At 51.8% G+C, this 22027-nt stretch overlaps 2 protein-coding genes across 3 annotated transcripts; both read left to right on the top strand.

Annotated features, from left to right (window-relative positions):
* Positions 1–10658: 10658 nt before the first annotated feature.
* KLK12 (kallikrein related peptidase 12) lies at positions 10659–15489 on the top strand. The gene is made up of 6 exons (XM_025914749.2): positions 10659–11030; positions 11211–11266; positions 11985–12144; positions 12927–13186; positions 14092–14225; positions 15122–15489. Exons 1-6 carry the CDS (start codon positions 11002–11004, stop codon positions 15275–15277), a joined length of 795 nt encoding a protein of 264 aa, XP_025770534.1. The 5' UTR covers positions 10659–11001; the 3' UTR covers positions 15278–15489.
* A 1222-nt stretch (positions 15490–16711) lies between these two features.
* Positions 16712–21652, top strand: KLK11 (kallikrein related peptidase 11). 2 transcript variants are annotated; one of them, XM_086690570.1, is made up of 6 exons: positions 16712–16923; positions 18812–18886; positions 19325–19481; positions 19857–20122; positions 20649–20785; positions 21198–21652. In XM_086690570.1, the coding sequence occupies exons 2-6, from the start codon at positions 18847–18849 to the stop codon at positions 21348–21350; spliced, it is 753 nt and encodes a 250-aa protein (XP_086546696.1). In that variant the 5' UTR covers positions 16712–16923; positions 18812–18846; the 3' UTR covers positions 21351–21652. The 2 variants fall into 2 exon arrangements, with proteins under 2 accessions (XP_086546696.1, XP_086546695.1); XM_086690569.1 differs by lacking the exon at positions 21198–21652 and having other exon boundaries at positions 20649–21187.
* The last annotated feature ends 375 nt before the right edge of the window (positions 21653–22027 follow it).

The following is a 22027-nucleotide window of genomic DNA, read 5'->3' as shown; positions in this document are numbered from 1 at the left end:
TAGTTTCTGAGGCCAGGCTGCCCGGGTGTGACTTCCAGCTCTGCCACTTATTTAAAAGAATTTTTTTTAATGTTTATTTATTTTTGAGAGAGACAGAGACAGAGTGCGAGCAGAGAGAGAGGGAGACACAGAATCTGAAACAGGCTCCAGACTCTGAGCTGTCAGCACAGAGCCCCACGCGGGGCTCGAACTCACGGACCGCGAGATCATGACCTGAGCCGAAGTCAGCTGCTTAACCGACTGAGCCACCCAGGCGCCCCGGATTAGGAATCTTTAAAGTGAAGTAACCCATCTAGTGGCAGGGATGCAGACCCAATGGAACCCAGGTGCACAGCTGGGACCCTAGGACCCAACAGTTCCACGCCTGACGTCCATCCTAGGGCAATGATCATGCAGGTCACAAAGAGGGAAGTATGGAAGGGTCTGTCAATCACTTATTTGTTGTGCTGCAAAATTAGAGGAAAACTGGGCACCCACTAATGAGGGTGGGGGTGGGTGTTAGGATGCGGTGGAGAGCACCATGGAGGACCACACAGCACTTACAAGCAACAGGCTAGAGGCACACATGAACGGAATCTCAAAGGTGCGGTGCTATCAACGTCAATGGTTAAAAAGACTGACACTATTAAGCATTGGCAAAGATGTGGGGCTCTGGAACACTTATACGCTGCTGATGGCAATGCAGAGCGGTACAACCACTTTAGAAAACATTTGGCAATTTCCTTCAGAATCCAACACACATCGTACGATCTTACAGTGCCACTCCTAGGTGTCTGCCTAAGAGAAAGGAAAACATGCCCACACAAATGATGTGGACGTGAATGTGTGCAGCAACATTATTTGGGATAGCCAGAAGCTGGAAGCAAACCCAGATATGTAACGACTTGCAAATGGATGAAAGCTGTAACACGTCCACACTGTGGGATACTGCACAGCAATAAGAGGCAATGAACTATTGAGAGAAAAATGCAAAAGCGTGGGTGATTCTGAAATGCTATTATGCTAGTGAGAGAAGCTAAACATTTACATGATATTCTAAAAAGGCAAAACTCTAGGCAGAATGGAGATCAGTGGTAGCCTGGGGCACAGGGAAGGAGGGAGAGCTTTGGCAGAAAGAGTGCAGGGCAGTTTAAGAATGGGTGGCTGGAAGGTGGGAGGTACTTGTTTTAGGTTTTGATTTATGGTGGAGGTTACAGGATTGTATCCAGTTTCCAAACTTCATCAAATCGAACACCTAAAATGAATGGATTTTAATTTATGTAAGTGATACCTTCTTTAAGAATGAAAGAAGCATAGTTAGGGCACCTGGGTGGCTCCCTCAGTTAAGCGCCGATTTCGGCTCAGGTCATGATCTCGCGGTTCATGAGTTCGAGCCCCGCATCTGGCTCTGTGCTGACAGCTCAGAGCCTGGAGCCTGCTTTGGATTCTGTGTCTCCCTCTTTCCCTGCCCCTCCCCCACTTGTGCTCTGTCTCTCTCTCTCTTTCTGTCAAAAATAAACATTGAGAAAAATGAAAGAAGCATAGTTTTTTTTTTTTTAATTTTTTAAAATTCATTTTTGAGAGAGACAGAGACAGCGCGAGCAGGGCAGGGGCAGAGAGAGGGAGAGAAAGGCAATCCCAAACAGGCTCTGCACCGTCAGCGCAGAGCCTGATGAGGGGCTTGAACTCACAAAACCATGAGATCATGACCTGAGCTGAAACCAAGAGTCAGACACTTAACCGACTGAGCCACCCAGGCATCCGGAAAGAAGCACAGTTCTGAGCTTAAAAAGGAAAAACTATGTACCACAATCCTGCTGCCATAAATTAAAACTAAAGAAAACGCTCCGCAATGTTTTGCACATAAAGTGATACACAATTTGTAAGAAAGTATACCAACAAAAAATATACACGACATTGTGAATGTACTGAATGCCACTGAACTGGACACCTTAAATGGTGAATGGTTATTTATGTGAATTCAACCTTTACCTTTTTAATTAAAAAAAAACTTTTAAATTTTATTTTGTCACCATAGTCTTTAAAAGCTATGCGAGGGTGCCTGGGTGGCTCAGCCAGCTGAGCATCCGACTTTGGCTCAGGTCATGATCTCATGGTTCGTGGGTTCGAGCCCTGTATCAGGCTCTGCGATGACAGCTTGGAGTCTGGAGTCTGCTTGGGATTCTGTGTGTGTGTGTGTGTGTGTCTCTGCCCCTCCCCCACTTGTGACTTCTCTCTCTCTCTGGCTCTCTCTCTCTCTCAAAAATAAATAAAGACGTTTAAAAAAAGCTATGCGATAATAAATGCAATAGCAGAAGGCACACATTAATAAAGGTAGCAAAGGATACACAAGAGCAAAAGATAGTAGCAGTAGATACACAACAAATAAAAACAATAGCGAAGGATATACTGTAACAAAGATAATAGCAGATACACAAGGGTAAGGACAAGAGCAGAAGGGGAGGGAGACAGGGAATAAGCCAGTAAGGAAAACAAAAGAGGGACTTGTACAGATCACTCACAGCATTGTGCCACCAACGGATTCAAGTCTCCCCACCTGAGGCTTTAGAACTATCTAAATATATTAATGGCTTTTTTGAATGTTCCTTTATTTATTTTTGAGAGAGAAAGAAAGAGGGAGAATACCAACCAGGCTCTGCACGGTCAGCCCAGAGCCCGATGCGGGGCTCGAACCCATGAACCGTGAGATCATGACCTGAGCCAAAACCAAGAGCTGGACGCTTAACTGACGGAGCTACCCAGGCGTCCCTATTAATACATTTAAACAAACAAACAAACAAACAAACAAAAACCACTTCACAGGGCCCTTGGGAGGATTAATTGCATTAATACATGAAGAGCCCTCACAACACCTGGCACTAAGCAAGTGTTTACTAAGTGGTGCCCTCATTAGTATTATCCTTTTGCTCTCATTGACAAAATTGTTATGACAATTTGTCTCCAAGGCCCCAGAGCCAAAGCAGCCTGCCTTGGGTGACAGCTGGGGATTTGGGAGAATGGGAGGTGGCCGCCCAAATCCTTCCTGTGGAACAGAAAATAATGACATACCTGAGCTGGAGATTCTGACTGCCAGCAATACCTTAATTCAGTTGGCCAGCCAGGTGGCCAGGTTTCTCAGGCATCCCTCCGCCCTCCTTCCCTCTCCAGGGATTTTGTGGCCACACGCCCTCCTCTTCCTATTTTTGCTCAGGGGAATTGTAATAACAATGGGATCCTGTGCTGGAGGGATTTGGAAAGCTGGGGCTTGTGAGGGAGGGGTGTGGAAAAGACTGGAGGAGAAACCGACAGCCTTCGGACGGGAGGGAGGTCTATGCTTCCTACGCATCCCCCGCCTCCGCCCCCGCACTGGCCTGGGGCACATCAAGACTTCTTTTTCTCCTCCCGAGGCCCCAGGAAGGGAGATGTCAGCTCCTAAACTAGACCTAGGCTAAGAATTTCCCTAGTCTGAAGCGTCCTGGACAAGCTTAGCCACTGCCCCTACTAGGAGGCCTTTAATAAGGGATTACGTTGGGCTTCCCTGCCTAATAGGGATATTGGTCTCCACACCCAATCCCAACGTGTGGGGGTGGGGTTCCCCAACACCACCAGGCAATTTTCCCACACAAATTCAACCTAATTTTTGATTTTTTAATGCTTTTATTTTTGAGAGACAGAGTATGAGCAGGGGAGGTGCAGAGAGAGAGGAGACACAATCTTAAAGCAAGCTCCAGGGCTCTGAGCTGCACAGACCCCCACACGGGGCTCGAACCCACTAACCATGAGATCAAGACTTGAGCCGAAGTCAGACACTTAACGGACTGAGCCACCCAGGAGCCGCACAATTCGATGTAATTACACTAACTACACTATCTACCTGGAGGTAACGTCAGATCACAGAGGTTAAGGACTCAGTCCTACAAGACCTGCCCCCCTCCCCCACTACCGACCTTTCAGACGCCAGTTGAAAGTCCAAGTTGTTACCTGTGCTTCTGGCCAAGCTGCTATATAGATTGAAGGTTTCCACGACCTCCTCCTGGAGTTTGATCAATTTGCTAGAGCGGCTCACAGAACTCAGAGAAGCACTTTACTTACTTGATTACTGGTTTACTGTGAAAGGATAAAACTCAGGAACAGCCGGATGGAAGAAATACGTAGGACAAGATACGTGGGAAGGGCTGTGGAGCTTCCTTGCCCTCTCTGGGTGCGTCATTCTCTCTCCACACAGCTTCACCAATCTGGAAACCGTCCCAGCCCCATCTTTTTGGGTGTTTATGGAGGCTTCACTGCATAGGCCTGATTGGTTGACTCAATGTCCATTGGTGATTGATTCCACCTCCAGCCCCTCTCCCCTCCCATTTATTGGCAGCTTTCAAAAGTCACCCATTCACATGACAAAAGACATCGTCATCTCTTTCCTTACTTAGGAATTACAGGAGTTTTAGGAACCCTGTGCCAGAAGGAGACTAAGACCCAAAATATATTTCTTATCACCAATCACAGTATCAATGGAGGCAAAGGGCATATAAACCCAAGCTTCCATTCTAAGGGGTCAATGTCAATGATAAAGCAAGAGAAGCAGACAGGCTGCAGGAGGGTGGAAAGGATGGGAGGCAGAAAATAATGACATACCTGAGCTGGAGATTCTGACTGCCAGCAATACCTTAATTCAGTTGGCCAGCCAGGTGGCCAGGTTTCTCAGGCATCCCTCCGCCCTCCTTCCCTCTCCAGGGATTTTGTGGCCACACGCCCTCCTCTTCCTATTTTTGCTCAGGGGAATTGTAATAACAATGGGATCCTGTGCTGGAGGGATTTGGAAAGCTGGGGCTTGTGAGGGAGGGGTGTGGAAAGGATTTTTGGAAGAGAGATAATGGAAGGATAAGGTAGCCGCCCCCCCCCCCCCAGAAAAGGGATGGACTCCCCCATCTGAAAGTTGGTCCGCATGTCAAGACTGACTTTTGATGTCACACACGCATCAGAAGGGTCCAGCCTGCCTCCGTGGGGTGACCACAGTTGGTGCTGTGAACAGGAGTCTAGATGACCGCCCCCACGGAGTCTCTCTCCTCGTGCTGTGCTGTCCTGTGCCTGCTGGTGAGTGTGCATTTTGAGCTGTGCTGCTTGGGATTTGCACCTGTTGTAGACTTAACCAACCCAAGTCAGGAGTTTCCATAGTTGGCATTCAGGAACAGAGGCATGGGATGGGGGGCTTCCTTCAAGTGGCCCTGGGCTGGCACATCTGCACCCCGACCTGTCTGTGTGCTTCGCCCCAGCCAGGGCAGTGGGGGAGGGGGGCCTGAAAGTTCCAACCCAAGTTGTTGGTTCCCCTGGTAACCAGGCTGCATTTTCCTCCAACAGTCACCTAAGTAGCATAAATTCTGGTAGGGTTAAAAGTGTGTTGTTATGGGAGTGCCTGGGTGGCTCAGTTTGGCTCATGTCATGATCTCACAGTTGGTGAGGTCCAGCCCCGCGTGGGGCTCTGTGCTGCCGGCTCGGAGCCTGGAGCCTGCTTCCGATTCTGTGTCTCCCTCTCTCTCTCTGCTCCTCCCCCATTCACCCTCTGTCTCTCTCTCAAAAATAAATAAACGTAAAGAAAACAAAATGCTGAGTGTCTTATTAGGAATAACACTCCTATGGTACTCCTTACCTCTGACCACTCAGGAAATTCCAGAGATTTTAAAGCTCTGTGCCAGCAATTGGCAAGAAAACCAAATATAACCCAGGGAGGTGTGGGAGGGGTGTGGCAGAAGAGAAGGAACAGGCTGGATGTAGAAAGACCCTTGCGGGGCTGTCCAGAGACTAGGGGTGGGGGTGGGGGGTAGGGAAGGGAGCCCAGAGGCAGGGAATCCAGGTAGGAGGCTAGGGTGAGGGTCCAGGGAGGGGGGTTTGAGGCCTGAGCTGAGGCTGGAGAGAGTGGGACAATGGAGGGCCAGGGCTAAGGAGGGGGAAAGAGGAGGAGAGTATGTGAATTCAGCCTAGCGAATTGGCCTGTGGTGTTCCCCCCACCCTGGGAAAACCAGGGGGAAGATGCTGAGCTCACGAGAGGCATGTGATGTGGGCCCAGGGGCATGCAAGATGCCAATAGCTGCAGAGGGCCAGACTTTCAGAGGCAGATGTCAGAGCCAGGGAACTGGGAGGAAGTTATCTGTGGAGGCAGTACCGGGATGGGATGTCTCAGAAGAAGGACGGGTCTTAGGAAGAATCAGTGTCTCAAGGGTCCAGACCAGAGGACTAGTTGGGAGGGGGAGGGGGAAGCCACCACAAGGCCAAGGGAGTAGTGTCTGAGAATAGGTTGGTGAGACAGTGGGGGACCTGGGTTTGGGTCATCCAGGAGGCTGCTGGATGCACAGGCTTGAAGCCAGGGAGAGACTAAAGAGCCATCTTGCCCCAGGTGACAGGTGAAACTGTCCAGTGTATGTAGTCAGTGCAGAGGACAAGGCTGAGGACTGGCCCTGGGAACACCCTTATTTGTAAAGACACCAGGAGAGGAAAAAAGGCCTATTCGTGTCCGAGAGACAGAAAGTGGAAGGAAACCAGAAATGCACGAAGGAGGGAGCAGCAGACCAGGTGATAGGCTGCCTGAAGGCGAGTAAGGTGAGGACCAGGAGACCAAGATTGCTCAATGTGGAAGGACTCTGGAGACCCAAAGACCACCGCGGCCGTCCAGGGCAAGCAGTGAGTAGATCTCTGTGGATAAGTTTTGCCGGGAATGATGGAAGAGAACAGAGCAGGCGAAGGAGGGGTGGGGGCTGCTGGTTCTGATGAAACTCTGTGCTCCCAGGATCACCCAGCAGAGGGTCAGGCTCACAGGGCATCTCAAAACGTTTGTTGAGTGAATGCATGCCTGCAGGCATGAATGAATGAACGAGTGAACGGGGCAGAGAAATAGAAGGAGAGAGAGAGGTGTACAGACAGAGACAAAAGACAGAGCACCAAGTTGTAGCTGATAGTGCTTCACAGCTGAGAAAAAAAGGTTCTGTCATCTAAGTCAGCTTTGCAAATTCCTTCTTCAGAAAGCAATGAACCGGGAAAGCCAATTGCGATGGTGTCTCAACTCAACACAGCTGATATCCTCGCCCATTTTTGTTGCCTGGTTTGATGAGCCCAACAAGAAATGGTATGGGGCCCTTGGGTGGTTCAGTTGGTTAAACGTCTGACTCTTGATGTCGGTTCAGATCATGATCTCAAGGTTCATGAGTTCAAGCCCTGAGTCAGGCTCTCTGCTGTCAGCGTAGAGCCCACTTCCGATCCTCCAGATCCCAGTCTCTCTCTGCCCCTCCCCATCTTGTGGGTGCAAATGAGGTCTCTCTCTCCAAAAAAATAGACATTATAAAAAGGGGAAGCGGTATGTAGACAGGTAGCTTCCTCCTAGCCCCATTTTTCAGATGAACAAACTGAGGTCAAACCAAAGCCTGATGATGATCCCCAGGGAGTCATGGCATGAGCTGAGCTTTCAGCCGTGTGTATGATTCCAAAAGCTGTCCTTCTTCTTTGAAGCCTGTAGGACCATTCATACGTTCCTCTGTTCACACCTGTACTCGTTCAGGTAGCCATTCATTTGTTCATTCATATGTTTGGATAGGGGCTCTGGAGCCAACTGGCTGGGTTCAAACTCTGGTTCTGGTACTTGCCAACCACGTGGCTGTGGGCAAGTGACATTATCTAGTCCTGCCTCTGTTTCCACGTCTAAGACAGTCTCCATGTTGTAGGCCCTCTCCCCAGGTGTCAGGGTGGCCGCGTTCTCTCTAGGGAACAGCCTTCATATTGAGTTTACCATGGTGCCCAAGAGGAAAACGTGGAGCTTGGGACTTGAGAGCACTGTGGGCTCCCTGGAGGAGGTGGCAAAGGGGCTCCGAGCTGAGTGCGAGAGGTGTGAGAGTGAAGCTGCAAGCCAGTCTGTGCCCTCTTTGAGCCTCCAGCTGCAAAAGAAGGGACTGGCTTTTTCCAGAAGCCACAAGTCTGCAAGTCTGTGTCAAAAGAGAACCACTGAGAAGCCACTCCCCACTCCGTACAGCTCCAGCACCATTAATCTGCTTTGTGTCTCTATGGGTGAGCCTGTTCCGGACGTTCGTATACATGGCGTCATATAACATGTGGCCTTTGTGATGGACGTCTTTCAGCTAGTATAGTGTTTTCTTTTTTCTTTCTTTTTAAATGTTTATTTATTTTTGAGAGAGAGAGAGAGACTCAGCATGAGCAGGAGAGGGGCAGAGAGAGAGGGAGACACAGAATCTGAAGCAGGCTCCAGGCTCTGAGCTGTCAACCCAGAGCCCGACGCAGGGCTTGAACTCACGAGCGATGAGATCATGACCTGAGCCAAAGTCGGCCACTTAACGGATTGAGCCAACCAGGTGCCCCAAGCATAGTGTTTTTAATGTTCATCCACGTTGTAGCCAGTGGTAGTGTATCTCTCCTTTTTATGACTGAATAATACTCCAGAGTATGGATAGACCACATTTTATCAATCCATTCATCATGTGATGGACATCAGCCTAATGGAGATAGAGTCTCTTCTGGGGCTGATGAAAATGTCCTGGAATTAAATTGTGGTGATGGTTACACAGTGTTTTGAGTATGGTGGACCTCACTGAAGTGTGGACTTTAAAATGGTTCAGGGCTGGGGCGCCTGGGTGGCGCAGTCGGTTGGGCGTCCGACTTCAGCCAGGTCACGATCTCACGGTCCGTGAGTTCGAGCCCCGCATCGGGCTCTGGGCTGGTGGCTCGGAGCCTGGAGCCTGTTTCCGATTCTGTGTCTCCCTCTCTCTCTGCCCCTCCCCCGTTCATGCTCTGTCTCTCTCTGTCCCAAAAATAAATAAAAAACGTTGAAAAAAAAATTTTAAAAAAAAAATAAATAAATAAATAAATAAAATGGTTCAGGGGGCGCCTGGGTGGCTCAGTCGGTTGAGCATCCGACTTCGGCTCAGGTCATGATCTCGTGGTCCGTGGGTTCAAGCCCCGTGTCGGGCTCTGTGCTGACAGCCCAGAGCCTGGAGCCTGTTTCGGATTCTGTGTCTCCCTCTTTCTCTGCCCCTCCCCTGTTCATGCTCTCTCTCTGTCTCAAAAATAAATAAATGTTAAAACAATTAAAAAAATAAAATAAAATAAAATAAAATAAAATAAAATGGTTCAGGCACTGGATTTTATGTTGTGAGTTTTATTTAAAAAAAAAAATCAAGGCAGGGCGCGCCTGGGTCGCTCAGTCAGTTGAGTGTCCAACTTTAGCTCAGGTGATGATTTCATGGTTCATGAGCTCTCTGCTGTCAGCCAGGAGCCTGCTTGGGATCCTGTGTCCCCCTCTCTCTCTGCCTTCCCCTGCTGGCACTCTCTGTCTCAAAAATAAGTAAACATTTTAAAAAATAAATTAAAAAATAAAGGCAGAAAGAGAAAAGAAGACAGAGAGAGTGGGATTTAGACGCTTTGTTTTCTTGCCAATATTTGAAAATCAGAAAACGTCCCACCATGAGTCTGGATTTCCATCTTCTCTTGAAAAGCCATGGAACTTGACCATGCTTGTACGTGTTCTGGAGGGCAGCCCCTGACTGGAGCTAAGGGTGAATTTTATTCCATGTAAATTGCACCTCAATAAACCCAACCCTCCAGGAATCCAGAAGTAGAGAGGGATTCAGTTAGGTGATTTGTCTCAAAACAAATCAAAAGCTGAAGATTTGTGGGGCGCCTGGCTGCCTCAGTCGGTGGAGCATGTGACTCTTGATTTCGGCTCAGGTCATGATCTCGAGGTTCACGGGTTCAAGCCCCACAATGGGGCTGACAGTGCAGAGCCTGCTTGGGATTCTCTCCCTCCCTCTCTCTGTTCCTCCACTGCTCATGCTCTCTCTCTCTCTCTCTCTCTCTCTCTCAAACTAAATAAAATTTAAAAAATTTTTAATAAACTTAAAAAAAAAAGAAAGTAAAAGCTGAAGATATGTGATTATGAAATCAGAGAAGGAAAGAGATCCAAGACCGAAGAGAAGGTGATGGACTGAAAGGCAGGAGTAAAGGGGGAGGGTCTTCTTCTGTTTCCTCCCACTCCCTCTGCCTCTGACCACCTTCCCTCTCAACTTCCTCCCCTCTGAGTGTCTGTCTCTCTCTCTCTCTCTCTCTCTCTCTCCCTTCCTCCCTCACAGGTGAAGCAAAAACTCAGATGAACCAGCACAGACTGTCCTGTCCCTGGCTCTCTCTCGGTCCCCTGTTTCCCTTTCTTTCCCAGTGGAAGCCCTCACGCAAGACAAAAAATAAATAAATAACTTTCATGTAATTAGATAAATCGGCCACATGCAGATAGGAAAAGTGGGCTTCACAGGGAAGAGGGTCGACCGTGCATTTAAAAAATTCAGTTAGAATCAGACTCTGCAGAACCCAGCTTGGAAACCTCTTCAGTCTCTTTCTGATCATCTATTTCGAAATCCCTTCCTTCTCTTCTCAGTCTGGGCTCTCTCAGCTCTGGCTTTCCCAGCCTCTCCCTTCCACTCTCCTGTGCTCTTAAACACTCACCCTCCTGCCTCTTCCCTGCACACCGCGGGGGGGGGGGGGGGGGAGGGCCCCACCCTCCCTGAGCCTTCCTCACTAGGAATGAGGATTAGAACCCAATTCCCAGGTCACATTCAGTCATGGGTCTGGGCACTGGCTCGGAGAGAAGGGGTAAAGGAGTGGGGCCGGGTCTTTCCCCCTAGAGCCATTCTGGGCCCAACCCCCCTTTCCCCATTTAGTTGTAAAGCTCAATTAGGTGCCATTAGCTGAGAAGATTTTCTGCGGGATTAGAGAGGGTGCCCCACCCCAAGTCTTCCTGGTCCCCTTCCCTCAACCCGGAAATTGCATGGGCTGGAACAAAGAGAGTTAAAAGCTGTGTCAGCTGCCTGTCTGGGGCAGACAGACAGAAGGAGGGGGACAGGTGGGGCAGCATGACAGGTGGCTGAGAAGCCAGGTGGACAGTGGGAGAGTTGACTGGCGGGGTGGCCAGTGGATGACAGGACAGGCAGGTGGTGGACAGACAGATAGCAGAGGCAGACAGGCTGGAACTGTGACAGCTACATGGAGGCCCCAGCAAGCAGGGGGACAAGGTGAGGAGGGGGCAGGTGGTCACCAATGAGGTGACCCCCCCTCCCCACCTGAGATGGGCAGAGGGGGGGATGGGCAGGCATCCTGTCCTCCTGGAGCTGGGCAAAGAGGCGGGGTGGGCAAAGAGAGGGGCAGGTTGACAGGGAAAGGGCCATCTCTGAGATTCCCCCAACGTTTCCCAGGACCTGGAGGTGGCTCACCCTGGGCTCCAGCATCCTGTTGCTCCTGTGTGTTTCTGGTGAGTTCCCCAGCGGGGCGGGAAGCCCTTCCTCCCTGACAGGGAGCCCTCCGATCTCCCCCTCCAGGTCTGATCCCCAGTCTGGCACTGAGGAGGGGAGGGGACTGCCTCTATGTCTCCACTCACCTCCAGCTCTTGGGGGCCCTGCCACCTCTATCTTTTGATCTATACCTTCTCTGTGTCTTCCTGTCACTATGCCTCTGTCTTTTCTCTCTGTCTCTGTGCTTGTCTGTCTCTGTCTCACTCCTATCTTTTTTTTTTAAGATTGATTGATTGATTTAGAGACAGAGACAGTACAAGTGGGAGAGGAGTAGACAGAGAGGGGGACAGAGAATCCCAAGCAGGCTCTGTGCACAGAGCCCGATGCAGGGCTCCAGCTCACGAAACTGTGAGATCATGACCTGAGCCGAAAACCAAGAGTCGGATGCTTCAGCGACTGAGCCACCCAGGCGCCCCTGTCTCCCTCCTATCTTTAGGCATCTCTCTGTCTTTTTCTCTTTCTCTTCCTCTCTGTGTCTCTGGGCATCGCTGGGTCTTTTTGTATTTGTCCCTGGATCTCTGTCTCCCTGTCTCTGACTCTCTCTCACGGTCTCTCTCTCTCTCTCTCTCTCTCTCTCTTACCTGTCTGTGTCTTCATCTCTGCATCTCTCTTCCTGTCTCTGAGCCCCAATCTCTAGATCTCTGACCCCATCTCTCTGGCCCACACCCCTGTCCTCAGGGCTCAGCCAACCGGCCACAGAGAAGATTATTAAAGGCAAGGAGTGTGCCCGTCACTCACAGCCTTGGCAAGTAGGGCTGTTTGAGGGCACCAGTCTGCGTTGTGGGGGGGTCCTCACTGGCCGCAGATGGGTCCTCACAGCTGCTCACTGCAGTGGCAGGTAAGCCCCTGTCTGGGTGTGGTCTCTTCCAGGGGTGGGCAGCGGAAAGGTGATGGGGAGGAGAACCCTCAGGGTAGGAGATGGGGGTGCCAAGGAGTAAGGAAATGGTCTTGCAACAAAAGGTTCTGAGGTTAGACAAAGAGTAGGACTTCTGCAACAATGGGTCTGGGGTGGGGCTGGGTGGGGCGGGTAGTGTGGGTGGCATGAGGGGTCCTGGAACCTGCTCATCTACCCGCTCCCATTTCCTCGTGTTCCCCTTCTTTCCCACATGACATCTGTCACCACCCCAGCTATTCCCTGACCCAGTCTGGGCATCTTCTCTGGGTCTCAGCAGTCCCATCTGTGAAATGAGGAGATTGGACTTTCTAGGTCTGAAGCTCTGAGGTTTTTTCAAAAGGGAACTTCCAAACACGAAGAGGCAGATTGATTAGGGACAGAACAGAGAGACTCCACTCATTACTCACGCGTCCTTCCGCTGACAGTGCTAACAGCGCAGGCAGCCTCTAGGTGGTGGGAACAGAGCAGCAAGCAATGAAGGATGGATGTGCTTGCCCTGGCTAAGAGACTCAGAAAGGGACAGAGATGCAGGGACTCAGGGAGGAGAAGTAGGCAAATGCAGGAAATGGAAAGAGAGTGATAGAGACGAGAGACAGAGAGACAGAACAAGCGTGGGAGGGAGGGAGGACTGACACTGAGGTGCAAAGCAGCAGAGAAAGGCTGGAGGGTCTGGGAGCCAGGGGTCCACTGCCCCCCGCTGAGCCACCTTGACCCCCCCCCCCCAGCAGGTACTGGGTGCGCCTGGGGGAGCACAGTCTTAGCCGTCTGGACTGGACGGAGCAGATCCGACGCAGCAGCTTCTCCGTGACCCACCCCGGCTACCAGAGAGCCGGGCACAGCCATGACAATGACCTCCGGCTCCTGCGACTGGGCACACCCGTCCGCTTGACCCGCAGCGTCCAGCTCCTGCCCCTGCCCACCACCTGTGCAGCGGCTGGCACCAAGTGCCACATCTCAGGCTGGGGCATCACCAATCAGCCAGGGAGTAAGGGAGCCTCAGGGTCAGGGCTCAGAACGGGCAAAGTCTGGGGTGGAGGACGAGAGATCAGGAGTCATGCCAACAGAAGGATGGATCAAGGGTCAAACATGGGGATTGTGGTTTGGGGTCAGAGATCATGGTGGACCAGGGGTCTTGGGAGTCAAAGTGGTCAACGGGTTGGGTATGGAGTCAGAAGCCATAGGTCAGGGATGTGATTAGAGGCCAGAGTGATGGCAGGGATCATCAGACTGGAGCAAAAGGCACGGGTAAATAGGACCTTGGGTCATGGGTCAGAGACTCTGGTGTTAGAAGTCATTGTAGAGTTGAGGACATGGGATCCAGATGTTGCACAAGCTGGCCACAGTCTGAGGCTAGAAACTGAGATTCAATCAGGGATTGCTGGTCTGGGATTGAAAGCCCTAGAGGTTAGGGGTCATGGAGTCTGGGGTCAAATAAACTAGGATCAGAAGTCACTTTGGAGCAGTGGTTTAGAGCTGAGTTTGGACGTTTAAGAGAAGACAAGAAATGTGGGGTCTGGAGACAGAGAGGGAACATGAGGTCAAGTTGGGATCTAAGTATAATAAGATTGAAGGTCAAAGGGCACCGCATGGGGAATTTAAGGAGAAAAGTCCGGATTCACTGTTTCTGGGGTTGGAGGGACAAAAGGTGTCTTGAGTTATGGCACTCAGAGTCATAGGTTAAAGGAGAGGAGGACTTGTGTCAATGAACTGGGGCAAGGGTCACTATGAAATGAAGTCATAAATCTGAAATCTAGAAGTTTGAGGATTGTTGTGGAGAGTCGCAGGAAGAGGGCAGAGTATAGACTTATATTTGGCTTCCTTTGGTGGAAGGATGTGGCCCCCAAATGGGAAGCTTTGGGGAACAATGCAGCTTCTATCTTCCACCCCCAGAACCATTCCCGGACCTGCTCCAATGCCTCAATGTCTCCATCGTTTCCAGTGCTGCCTGCCAGGCTCTGTTCCCCGGGAAAATCACGGACAACATGGTGTGTGCCAGCGGCGCTGATGGGGCAGATGCCTGCCAGGTGAGTGAATGCAGGCTATGCACGGTCACCCCGGGACAGGAAGTAGGAGACAGAGCAGGGAGACGGGAGAGAGAGGCGTGGTCAGAAAGAAGGGGAGGCGCAGGATACAGCAGCAAGAGCTAGGTGATGGAGGATGGAGGAAAGGAGGGAACAGAGAAGGAGACATGGGAAGAGCATAAGGAGAGGGACAGGAAGAGACAAAGAAAGGTGGGGAAGGCCAAGAGCTGGCAGGGATTTAGAACTCAGGAGTGTAACTGGTTGTCTCTCCCCATACCATCCTCCAGTTGGTGCTGGCCCAGGTCAGAGAGTGAGAGAATCTAGGATGGAGGTGGGAAAGGAGCCTGGTGGACTCTGCTGCCCTCCAATTCCACTACCTTGCCCTCTTGGGTCCTTCAGGTTGGAGGATGCCACCCTCTGCTGGCTAGGGCTCCCTAGCCTTTGTCCCTGAGAGACCTTGTATAGCTCCCGCCTTCCTTTGCTGGGATTGGTCACTGGTGGTTGTGTTCTTTCCCTCATTGGTCAGGGCCCGTGCCAATTGTCCTCTATAGAACGCTTATGGTTTCCACCTCCTTCGCTGGGATTGGTCACTGAATACACTCTCTTCACTCATTAGCCAGAGCTCTAACCATCCCCCTTGAGAGACACCCCCGCCCCCCATCACCGTGTTATGGAGTCCTGCCTTCCCTGGGATTGGCCCCTTAGGAACAGGGTACTCTTCCCTATTGGTCAGTCATTGCTCTTGACCTCAGGAACGGAGTAACGCTCTTCTCTCTGATAACCAAGCGCGGACCCATTGTCTTCAAGGCCTGGGAATGGATTTGGGAGTCAGGAAAAAGAAAATGGGGACAGGATTTCTTCCTTATTTATTCAGTGCTCCTTCTCCTTCTGTATTCCAGGGTGACTCTGGAGGACCCCTGGTGTGTGGAGGAGTCCTTCAAGGTCTAGTGTCCTGGGGAACTGTGGAGCCTTGTGGGCAAAAAGGCATCCCAGGAGTCTACACCAACATTTGCAAATATGTGGACTGGATCCGGATGGTCATGAGGAACAACTAGCCTGCTCTCTCCACCTCCACCCCTCAGGTTGGGTGCTACACTGAGTGAGCCTCAGAGCACCAACACCGCCCCCCATTATCACTCTGGCTCCCATCCTTCTTGCTCTGGGGATTTTCTTCCCAGAACTCCAACTCCAGCCAGCCCTTTTAAGACCCATGGTTGGGGGAGAAAGGAATGAGTGACTACCTGGAATAAATATAACTGGAGGAGGAGATGTGTCTGTCTGTTTGATGCCCCCATGCTGGTTGACACAGGAAGGAGGTTCATCAAGTCCTCTACCCACAACTGTAGGAATAGAGACCACAGAGGGTGAGGGTTTTCCCTTAGGAGCCACACAGGAATGGAGTAGCAAAGTTTACTTATAACAATAAAAATAAGGGCCTTTTTTTTTTTTTTTTCCTCCACCCAGCACTTTAGGAACAGTGCCCATGAAGGACCTGAAGGGGGAAAAATTATTGGCCCAAAAATGCCAAATGAAAATTGCAAAATCAAAATTCATGACCATTTAATTAAATGTCTATAAAACCTAACATTCTTCCATGTAGCGGATTCCAAGTTGGCTTTGCTGGAGCTGTTGAGCACATGTTATATTTAATTAAAAAAAATTTTTTTAATCTTTATTTTTTTTTTAATTTTTTTTTTAAATGTCTTATTTATTTTTGAGACAGAGAGAGACAGAGCACGAGCAGGGGAGGGGCAGAGAGAGAGGGAGACACAGAATCTGAAACAGGCTCCAGGCTCTGAGCCATCAGCCCAGAGCCCGACGCGGGGCTCGAACTCACGGACCGTGAGATCGTGACCTGGCTGAAGTCGGACGCTTAACCGACTGCGCCACCCAGGCGCCCCTAATCTTTATTTATTTTTGAGAGAGAGATGGAGTGTGAGCAGGGGAGGAGCTGAGGGGCGGGAGACACAGAATCAGAAGCAGGCTCCAGGCCCTGAGCTGTCAGCACAGAGCTCGACGTGGGGCTCGAACTCACGAACCGCGAGATCATGACCTGAACCGAAGTCGGACACTTAACCGACCGAGCCACCCAGGTGCCCCAAGCACACGTTATATTTAATGTGGGATGTGGGTTCGTTTTACTATGTCTGTGATGATGGAAGGTGGGGTGTGGCCTTGGAAAGCAAGAGGACCCAGACTAGGTCTTAAAATAGTCCTGCCCACCCCTTGGGTTCTGTCTTCACCACCGTCCAGGAGGTGAAAAGAGAGCTTCTCCCCAGTGGATGGAAAGGGAATTTGGGGGTAGGAGAGTGCGGGGTGATGGTGACAGCATGGGAATACTTGCTGAGCGCCTGCTGTGCTCGGCTGTCCCGGAGTCCTCATCCCAATCACCCCAAGGCAGGGCTGTCCCCCCATCTCCTAGATGAAGAAACTGAGCCTCACTGGGGTGGAGTCCCTTGGCTCACGTCACTGTGGTAGGAAGAGGCAGAGCCGGGGTTTGAGGCCAGGCCTGGCTGCCTTCAGAACCCATACCCGGTCGGTCGTCTTGCCCCACTTCTGGTTAGGGGAGAGAGGAGAGAGGAGGCAAGACGGAAGCAGGAGATCTAACTGATAAGGAGCCAGCCGGGAGATAGAGGGATCGGCAGACAGGATATTGAGGTGGCTCCGAGTCGGAAGTCATCGGACCTAAGTCACACAGCGAGTAAGTGTCACAGCTGGATTTGGAGGGGGGGGCGGGGAACAGGGTGCTGGGGGGGTAGGGGCGGAGGCAGGAGAGGGGAGCGGAGGGGAGCGGAGGGGAGGGTGGGTGGCAGAAACAAAGCCCCAGAGGAATGCTAGGGGCTGAGGCCTTGCAGAGGGCTGACTCCCTTTCCTGGGCCTCGACTCCCACAGGCCCCAACCTGCCTCCCCCACCCTCCCGGCCTGCCCCTTCGGCTGGCAGTGGCCCCACCTCTGTGACACCCCAGTTTCCCCTCTCCTTGGAATGGAGAAGGGAGGGCCCTGAGGAGGCCAGGGGCCCATCTGGGCTTGGGCTGTGGGGAGGGAGGAGAAGGGACAGGAGAGAGAGAGGGACTGGGAAACCGAGGTGGAGGGGGAGAGAGAGAAAGAGGTATAGGGAGGCAGAGACAGAGAGACACAAAGAACAATAAAGAGTTAAAAAGAGTCATGCAGGGAGAGACTGAGAGAGAGACAGACACAGAAAGACAAAGAGACAGAAAGGCACAAGCCCAGAGAGGCAAAGAGAAAAATGACAGAGATTTACAGAGAGGCAGGAAACGGCAGAGACAAAGAGGGACAGATTCAGCCTGACGAAGAAGGATGCAGACAAGTCGGAGAAACAGAGAAAAGCAGAGAGAAGAGGGGCTTGGAGAGGTGACAGAGGCAGGCAGGCACACACACACACACACACACACACACACACACACACACCACCCCCAGGGCAACAAGGCAGGGCTTAGGAGGCCTAGTCATCCGGGCCACCCCACGTCTGCCACCTGCCTGGTGCCTGATGCTCTGACCCAACCTGCCTCTGACCCAAACCGCCACAGCTGCCTACACCACCACTACCACCACCGGCCACCCAGAGCCCCAGCCCCAGAGCCTGTGAGTCGGGGAGGGAAGGGCACAACCGCCCCCCCCCCCCCCCATGCAGCATGCCTGGCCTCCTCTACCTCCGCACCCTTTCTCTCTCTGCTCTGCCCTTCTAGGCTTGGGTGGGTGCTCTCTGCCTCTCTCTGTGTCTCTGATCCCTACTTTGATAGCTGAGTCCAGCCTCCACCCCTCCCCCTGCTGGCCAGGGCAGCTGAGGGCACTGGCCTCTCCCCTGACCGGCCCAGCCCAGCTCTATCTGCCTGTCCTTCAAAGGGGCAGGCATTCAGAAAGACAAGGCTAAAACACGGTCCCAGGCTGAGCTCCCTGCTATACGGGCCCATATCACCCTGCGGTGGATGCTAAATGACGCTGGTTCCTTTTATTCACCTGTCCCAAGCTGCTGGGGCCTGGCCAGGTCTCAGGTGTGCAAGAAGGAAAACATTCACCCCAAAGCATCTCACAGGTACCATGGCTGACTTAAAACGGAGCCGGCCAATCGCTTGCCCCAAAGTCAAAGCCCCTCCCAGCAATTGCCATATTCTCTTTGGCTGCTAGAAGCTTTTAGCTGGTATTAGTCCCCTCTAAGGCCACCTTTGATACCAAAGATTTATTTTTTTTAAGTTTATTTATTATTTATTTTGAGAGAGCGGGGCGGGGGGAGGGAGAAGGGGCAGAGAGAGAGGGAGAGAGAGAGTATCCCAAGCAGGCTCTGCACTGTCAGTGCAGAGCCCAATGTGGGACTCGAACTCATGAACCATGAGATCATGACCTGAGCCAAAGTCAGAGGCTTAACCCACTGAGCCACCCATGCGCCCCTCAAAGATTTATTTTAAAGGTTTGGAGGCCGGGATGCTGTGAGAACTCGGGGGTTCCTCAAACCCCGTTGCTTCTCCCTGGGGGGAGCCAGAGCAGGGAAGGGGAGGAGGAGACAACATGAACCAATCCCTCCCTAGTCTCCCCATAAAGTGATTTGGCCCCTTGTCCCTTCTTGTTCCCAGAAGAACCTGGGGCCTGCCCTTCCCCTCTCCAGGCCATGATGATTCTGCGATTAATCATTCTTGCTCTGGTAACAGGTATGTGGGAAATGGGGGAAGGCAGGGGCCCCCTTCTCAAATCTTTAAGATCTCTCAGCCCTCTATGTCTGGATATTGACAGGGCTGATACTCAAAATACAGAACAATCCGTAGAAGATCTAAATGGGTATATGAGCCATAATGAGGTCCCAAATGCCCCTTGCCAGGCCAGACATAATCCCTTTAGATGCCAAAATGGGGAGAGGTCAAGGAGGGTCCCAGGGGAAGGGCCAGGGTAGCTGGGGAGATACTCAAAGAGCCCAGAACAGTAGCTACTGACCAATCAGTATGGAAGCAGTTCAATCATTTAATATCTGGCCCATCCAGACAGTGCCTCCCAGCAGGACACGGGGCTGGGGCCCACACCGCCCACCCCCTCTCTGTTCTCTCCACCCCCACTTCTGCCTGAGCCCCTCTTTTGCCCTCACTCCCCTCCAGGGCATGTAGGGGGAGAGACCAGGATCATCAAGGGGTATGAGTGCTCTCCTCATTCCCAGCCCTGGCAGGTGGCTCTGTTCCAGAAGACACGGCTGCTCTGTGGGGCAACGCTCATCGCTCCCAAATGGCTCCTGACAGCAGCTCACTGCCGCAAGCCGTGGGTGCGGGGGCTGGGGCGGGCCGGCAGGGGGCTGGAGATGGAGAGATGGTTGGAGAGGGGCTTGGGGATGGGGACAATGGGCATGGGGTCGGAGACGGGCACGGGTGGGGTGGCATGAGCACTGAAGATGGACACAGAGCTGAGACAGGACGGAAGGACGGGAGGTGTTGGGAAGGGGGTGGGGGCCGAGTGGGGTTACGGTTTCGAAGGAGGCTTCGGTGGGAAATGGGGATGAAGTTGCGAGTGGAGCTTTGTTGCTTTCTTCTCTCAGTTGCACTCAACCCTTCCCCTTCCCCTCTGTGTCCCCCCCACCTCCTGTCTCCTGCCTCTCTTCCTGACCTTCCACCTCTGACGCCATCTCTCCCACCTCAGCCGATACTTAGTTCACCTGGGGGAGCACAACCTCCAGCGGCGGGATGGCTTTGAGCAGACCCGAACGGCCACCGAGTCCTTCCCCCACCCAGACTTCAACAACAGCCTCCCCAACAAAGACCACCGCAATGACATCATGCTGGTGAAGATGACGGCAGCGGCCTTCATCACCCGGGCCGTGCGACCACTCACGCTGTCGTCACGCTGTGTCGCTCCTGGCACCCGCTGCCTCATTTCTGGCTGGGGCACGACGTCCAGCCCCCAGTGTAGGGGCTCCAGAGGGCGACACAGAAGGGGGCGTGTGGGAGGACAGAGGGACAGGGGGAACGAGAGGAACCTGCAGAGGGGAGAGTCATAGAGTACGAGAGTGCAAGAGGGGCGTTCCTGGGGGTGTCAGTGGTGGGATAAGGAAGGCTTGGGGAGGAGGGAGACAAAAATCGGGGCCTTGGAGTCAGACAGATAGTGCACATTGCCAGATCCACAACCTGCTAGTTGTGGGGCCTCAGGCAAGTGGCTTTACCTCGCTGAACCTTGGTTTTCTTGTCTATACAATGAGGATAATTCCACCCACCTACCAGGGCTGCATCAGAGATAGTGTATTTGGAACAACCGGCATCATAAATTTACTCAGTAGTGTTACCAGTGCAGAGAGATGAGTTGGCTGCCAGCAAGGACAGGACCTGGGTGTGGGGTGGGGCAGAGCAAGGTCCTTGGGTCCAGAGCAGGCTCTGTAGCATGGGGAAGGGGACTGGGGGCTCTCATTGTCCACACCCCTTCATGCCGTTTCCACAGTGCACCTGCCCCATACCTTGCGATGTGCCAACATCACCATCATTAAGCACGAAGAGTGTGAGAACGCCTATCCCGGCAATATCACAGACACCATGGTGTGTGCCAGTGTTCGGGAAGAGGGCAAAGACTCCTGCCAGGTCAGGGGGCAGGGCCTGGGTCTCCAGCCACATCCCCGTGCCCATCTCCCACCTCATCTGCCTCTTCAACTACATCCCAATCTCATCCCCAACCCTAACCCAGTCTCCCCTCCCTGCAACCCTCAATCTCTCTCCACCCCTAGTTCCTATTTCTAACCTCTGTGTGATCCCCAGCTCTGTCCCCGTTCCCACCCCCAACTCCAGCCCCAACCACCCCCCCACATCCGTTTCCAACCCTCACCCATCTTTATTGCTATCCATATCTCCAACCGCATCCCCAATTCTCTTGCCAACCCCATCCTAAACCTCCACCCCAATCCCAACACCATCGCTAACACCATGCCCAATCCTGCCCCTCCCCTATGGCCACCCTCCCCCCCTTTGTGACTGGTTTCTCTCTCTCCATACCCAGGGTGACTCTGGGGGCCCTCTGGTCTGTGACGGGTCTCTTCAAGGCATTATCTCCTGGGGCCAGGATCCATGTGCTCTCACCAGAAAGCCTGGTGTCTATACCAAGGTCTGCAAATATGTAGACTGGATCCAGAAGACTATGGAGGATAATTAGCCAGGACCAACTTATCACAGCCCAACACTCCTGATCCCTATTTGGTGATGTGGCTCATTCTGTTAATAGTCAAGCCCAAGAGAGGACATCTTTATATATTTTCTTCTCAGCCACCTTAACTATGAGACATGCTGTGGTTTAATAATCAACTTGGGGTTTGGAATTAGTGAGGCCTGGGTTCCAATCCTGCCTTGTACTAACTTGTGATTCTGGGAGAGAGAAGTGTTGTTTGGTTCACTGTTGTATCCCTAGCCCCAAAGGCACTCACCAAGGTTTCAATAAATACTTACTGAGTGAATGAATCTTTGGAGTGCTTACTATATGCCACACCTGGTCCAAGGGCTTTTCAACATATCAACTAACTTAATCTTCACAAAGATTAAGTGCTATTATTGAACCCATTTTGCAGATGAGGAAACTGGGGGAACAGAGAAACAAGTCACTTGCTCATATAGTCACACAGCCAGTAAGGGGAAGAGCAAGGAATCTAAAGCAAGGTGGTTTCTTTTTCCTTTCCTGTCCTTTCCTTTCCTTTTTTCTTTTTCTTCTCTTCTTTTTTCTTTCCTTTTCTCTTCTCTTTTCTTTTTCCTTTTCTTTTTTAAAGCAAACTGATTTCTTAACTACAGAGTGAAACTCGATTAAGGCTCAATTTTCTTATCTGTAAAACCGTGAATGTA

The sequence above is a fragment of the Puma concolor genome, chromosome E2 (genome assembly GCF_028749965.1).
Source record: "Puma concolor isolate L17-30 chromosome E2, mPumCon1.1.hap2, whole genome shotgun sequence".
NCBI classification, from domain to species: Eukaryota; Metazoa; Chordata; class Mammalia; order Carnivora; family Felidae; genus Puma; species Puma concolor.
The sequence above is the reverse complement of the archived record's forward strand: the minus strand, read 5'-3'. Positions and strand labels throughout refer to the sequence as shown.